At 39.8% G+C, this 5,212-nt stretch overlaps 1 protein-coding gene across 1 annotated transcript; it reads left to right on the top strand.

Moving 5' to 3' along the window:
* Nucleotides 1-285: 285 nt before the first annotated feature.
* LOC145095042 (uncharacterized) lies at nt 286-2,410 on the top strand. The gene is made up of 2 exons (XM_079032985.1): nt 286-811; nt 2,256-2,410. Exons 1-2 carry the CDS (start codon nt 286-288, stop codon nt 2,408-2,410), a joined length of 681 nt encoding a protein of 226 aa, XP_078889111.1.
* Nucleotides 2,411-5,212: the final 2,802 nt, after the last annotated feature.

Below are 5,212 nucleotides of genomic sequence, written 5' to 3'. Positions count from 1 at the left end.
TGAACTTCTGAAAAGTTCATATTGGTCCCTGTACTTCAAAACAAAAATTCATAGTCGCGTATGCCCAAGTATATGCCAAAAATGACTACACCAACTTCGTCATCTTCTCAAGCCAAAGTTGAAAGTTTTTAAAGGACCGAGAAAGACGGTAGTGTTACGTTACACTATCCAATGCTCACGAAGATGAACTACGCGGTGTGGGCCATAAAAATGTGAGTGAATTTACAAGCACAAGGAGTATGGGATGTAATTAAAAATGCAGAAACGGACGAACGTAAAGATCAGATGGCTCTTGCGGCTATTTATCAAGCAATTCTAGAGGACATACTTCTGATGTTAGCTAAGAAGGACACAGCTAAAGAAGCATGGGAAACACTCGAGATCATGCACATGGGAGCCGATCGGGTCAAGGAGGCTAAAGCTCAAACCTTGAGAAGTGACTTCGAGGTTATCTGGATGAAAGACAGTGAATCGGTAGATGATTTTTCAATGAGATTGAATACTATCGTAACCGGTATTCGATCTCTAGGTGAAAAGATTGAAGAAATTACGGTTGTGAAGAAGTTTCTACGAGCCGTACCGATACGATTTATACAAATCGTAACATCTATCGAGCAATTCGGAGATTTGAAGAATATAACGGTGGAAGAAGTTGTGGGACGTCTTAAGACCCATGAAGAGAAACTTCAAAGCTATGGAGAAAAAGAAGGAGGACCTTCTCTATTGCTTACACATGCCGATTGGGCATCGCGTTCGAAGCAAACTGGCGAGAGAAACTCGTCAAACACTTCAAGTGGACGAGGACGACATGGTAACCGAGGCCGGGGACGAGGCCGAGGTCGTGGAAGTGGCCACGGAGGTGGTCGCGAGTACAATACAAATCGGAATGACCATAATCCTTCTTGAAAAGATAAAAGTAAAATCAAATGTTTTACTTGTGAACAATTTGGTCATTATGCTTCGGAGTGTCCAAACAAGAATCGAGGTGAGGAGGCGAACCTCACTCAAGCCAACGAAGAAGAGCCTATTTTGATGATGGCAGCCACACAAGAATATGCACACAAAAAGGTGTCTCTAAGAGAGAAGATTTGTGTTAATCTTCTTGCATCTGGAGAAAGTCGAGTCGAGTCCGAGGTATGGTATCTCGACAACGGTGCTAGCAATCACATGACTGGAGACCGCTCAAAGTTTCGCGAACTAGATAAGCACGTTACGGGTCACGTGAAATTTAGGGATGGTTCGACCGTCGCTAAATTGGAAAAAAGGGTCGATTTTATTCGATAGCAAAAATGGCGACCAAAGACTCCTTAATGAGGTATATTTCATTCCAAGTCTAAAAAACAATATTATTAGTCTTGGACAAATGATGGAGGAAGGGAGTCAGGTCATAATGGATGGGTCGGATCTGAAATTATTTGACAGAAACAAAACTCTACTTTTGAGAGTTAAACAATCCCCAAACCGGTTATATAAAACTCCATTAAGGACCGGTAGATCGACTTGTCTTTTAGCAACAAAAGACGAACCAGATTGGATATGGCATTCTAGACTTGGTCATGTTAACTTTCTCGCCTTAAAGAAGTTGTCCGAAAAGAATATGGCATTTAGAGTCCCAAAGATTGAGCACCCAAACCAAGTATGTGAAGGGTGTGTTCTTTCCAAACAAACCCGAATTCCTTTCCCGGATCATGCAATTTTTCGGGCTCAAAAACCTCTACAACTTGTTCATGCGGACTTATGTGGTCTGATCACACCTACGTCTGTTGGAGGGAGTAAATATTTTCTCCTTTTAGTAGACGATTTTAGTCGGTGGATGTGGGTTTACATGCTATTGGAGAAGTCTCAAGCCTTGAGCGCTTTCAAACGGTTCAAGTTGATGGTTGAAAAGAACTCGGGTTATCAAATAAAGACACTTCGAACGGACCGAGGGGGGAGAGTTCACTTCAAAAGAATTCTCATTATTTTGTGAAGAAAATGGTATTCAAAGGCATCTTACGACACCATATTCACCTCAACAGAACGGAGTTGTAGAAAGGAGAAATCGGACCGTTATGGACATGGCAAGAAGTCTGCTCAAAGGTAGAAATGTCCCGGGAGAGTTTTGGGAGAAGCGGTTAGACATGCAGTTTATCTTCTCAACCGCCTGCCAACAAAAGCACTTCCCGACAAGACGCCTTATGAAACATGGTTTGGCAAAAAGCCTAACCTTGAACATCTAAAAGTTTTTGGTTGTGTTGCTTTCGCTAAACTTGTAGGTGGTCACTTGAAGAAGCTTGATGATCGAAGTAAAAAGATGGTGTATTTAGGTGTGGAAGATGGAACTAAAGGCAACTGTTTGTTTGATCCGCAAGACCGAAAGTTGCGAGTTAGTCGCGATGTTGTTTTTGATGAAAAAGAAGAATGGAATTAGTACAAAAACAAAGAAGAAGAGATGGCGAATCCTAAGACCTTTCCCATAATTGAACCACAACCCCAAATACACCTCGAAACACCTCAAAATGACCCCGAAATCAACCCGGAACAACCAAACAGTCCAGGAATCGATGATATCCAAGTTGGACAACCATATGTTGAATTTAACGAGCCTGAACCAGCCCCACAAACTCCTGTCTCAGCCCCGTTTTCTTCAACCTCGCCCCATATGGAAAGCCCTTCTAGTGAGATTGGGCCAAGGGGATTACATCCATTAACCGATATCTATTCTGAAGGCGAAAATGTGTTCCTTGAACCCGGAGAATTGTTGATGATTGCAGCAGATCAACCCTTGAATTTTAAAGAGGCGGTAACCTCTAAAGCATGGCAGGAGGCTATGCAAGCAGAGTTGGATGCAATCGAGAAGAACAAGACATGGAAACTTACCAATTTGCCACCTGGAAACAAAGCAATCGGTTTGAAATGGATGTTTAAAGTGAAGAAAGACAACTTGGGAAAAGTGGTGAAGCATAAAGCTCAACTTGTAGCAAAAGGATTTGTACAAAAGGAAGGAGTCGACTTTGAAGAAGTTTTTGCACCGGTACCATGACTTGACACCGTAAGGCTCATTCTTGCCTTAGCAGCTCAACATGGGTGGGTTGTCCACCATCTCGATGTCAAGTCGGCTTTTCTCAATGGAGATCTCAAAGAGGAGGTTTATATCACCCAACCAGAAGGTTGTGTTGATAGAGCAAACAGTCATAAGGTGTTCAAGCTTCATAAAGCTCTTTATGGTCTACGACAAGCCCCTCGAGCTTGGAACATTCGTTTGGATAAAAGCTTAAAAAGGCTTGGTTTTACAAAAAGTTCACAAGATCCAGCTGTTTACAAAAGGAACTCAAAATACAAAATTCTTATTGTTAGTGTCTATGTTGATGACTTGATCATTACCGGATCGAACACTAACGACGTTGTCGAATTCAAAGAAAAAATGAAGAAAGAATTCGAAATGAGTGACTTGGGATTACTTTCTTACTACCTTGGAATCGAAGTTTCGCAAAAGAAGTGGGGAATATCTTTGCGACAAACAGCTTATGCAAAGAAGATTTTAGAGCAATTTGGGTTGCCGGATTGCAATACGACAACGTCACCAATGGAACCTAAGTTGAAGGTTAAGAAGGATGAAGATGGTGAAAAAGTTAATCTAACTGAATATAGGCGAGTGGTAGGTTGTTTGAGGTACTTGACTCACACTCGACCAGACTTGTCCTTTTCGGTTGGAATTGCAAGTTGTTTCATGGAGGAACCAACCACTTTGCATTTTCAAGTTGTGAAACACATCTTACGATACGTAAAAGGAACGGTTGATTATGGACTCAACTATGGAAAAGGTCGTGAAATTGAAGATTTGGTTGGTTTTACCGATAGTGATCTTGGAGGTGACCCTGTTGATAGCAAGAGCACAAGTGGAATGATTTTCTATTTGGGAAGGAATGTGATAACTTGGTAATCCCAAAAGCAAAAGACTGTTGCTTTGTCCACGTGTGAAGCCGAGTTCATGGCAGCTACAACAGCAGCATGTCAAGCAATTTGGCTTGCTAATCTCGTGAAGGAGCTCACGAGACATCATATCATGCCTATCACCTTATATGTTGATAACAAGTCAGCAGTCGCATTGATGAAAAATCCTGTGTTTCATGGACGAAGCAAACACATTGACATCCGTTATCACTTCATACGAGAATGTGTTGAACGTGGGCAAATTATAGTGGAATATGTCAACTCGAAGGATCAACGGGCGGGCATCTTTACAAAGGCTTTAGCATACGTGAAACATGGTGAAATGTGAAACATGATCGGAGTGACGAATCTCGAGCCAAGTTCGGTTTAAGGGGGAAAATGTGAGTGTAAACCTACTTGGGTGTGAACCTGCCATGAGTAGCTGCATCACCCTCTTTAGTTGACAAATGAATGCCTCCTTTGTTGACAATAACAACTAGAAATGGCAGCCTCTTTATTTCATACGATGAACACAATAAATTGTCACAGTACTTATAGTGGCTACCTTTAGTATAAATAGAAGTTGTAATCTCAGTTGTAAGGCACCACAAAAACAGAGAGTGATAGAGTGAGTATTTGTAATAAAGGGTTGTTTTTCCTTTCTTGTAATTGAGCTAGTAAGCTCCTCCTTTTGTTCTAATTCTGAATAAAAGTTTGTTTCAACCCCAACATCTACTTCGTTTTTTCTAGTCTCTAGGTAGTTAATTTGTTGATATCCAGTTACTTGTTAAAAACTAACTCATACAATTATATAATATATTATATAATTCGTAGTGTTCTCTAATTAAAATCGACTTATAAAACTAAATCTGTAAGGCTTTTATGTTCTTTTTTATATTGGTACCAGTAAACATACATAGTTAAAATATATTAAAGAAAGCCTGCAAATTAAATGATTGCTACAAAGTTTTCTATTTTGGATACAAAAACAATATAAAGTTCAAAAATGGCAGAAGATAATGGAGAAACAGATGCACACTTGAGTAATCAAATCAAACGGCAGAAAAGATGAAATGATATTGGAAAAGTTTGATGGCTGTTGAAAGGCAAAGTAGATTATGATTTTTTTTTCATAACTATATTTTTTTAAATAAAAGTTTGTTAATCAACATAATTACTTCTTTTAATAATAAAATGAAACTCATAATGTTACATTCAGTCTCAATAAAATAAATTGAGATTATGATACTTCCTAACCTGAAATGGTGACAAAAGAGGAATTTAGCTCTCAACAATTTAC

The sequence above is a fragment of the Lactuca serriola genome, chromosome 3 (genome assembly GCF_051521515.1).
Source record: "Lactuca serriola cultivar US96UC23 chromosome 3, Lser_US96UC23_V15, whole genome shotgun sequence".
NCBI lineage: Eukaryota > Viridiplantae > Streptophyta > Magnoliopsida > Asterales > Asteraceae > Lactuca > Lactuca serriola.
Note: the sequence above shows the minus strand (reverse complement) of the source record. Positions and strands in the feature narration are given on the sequence as shown.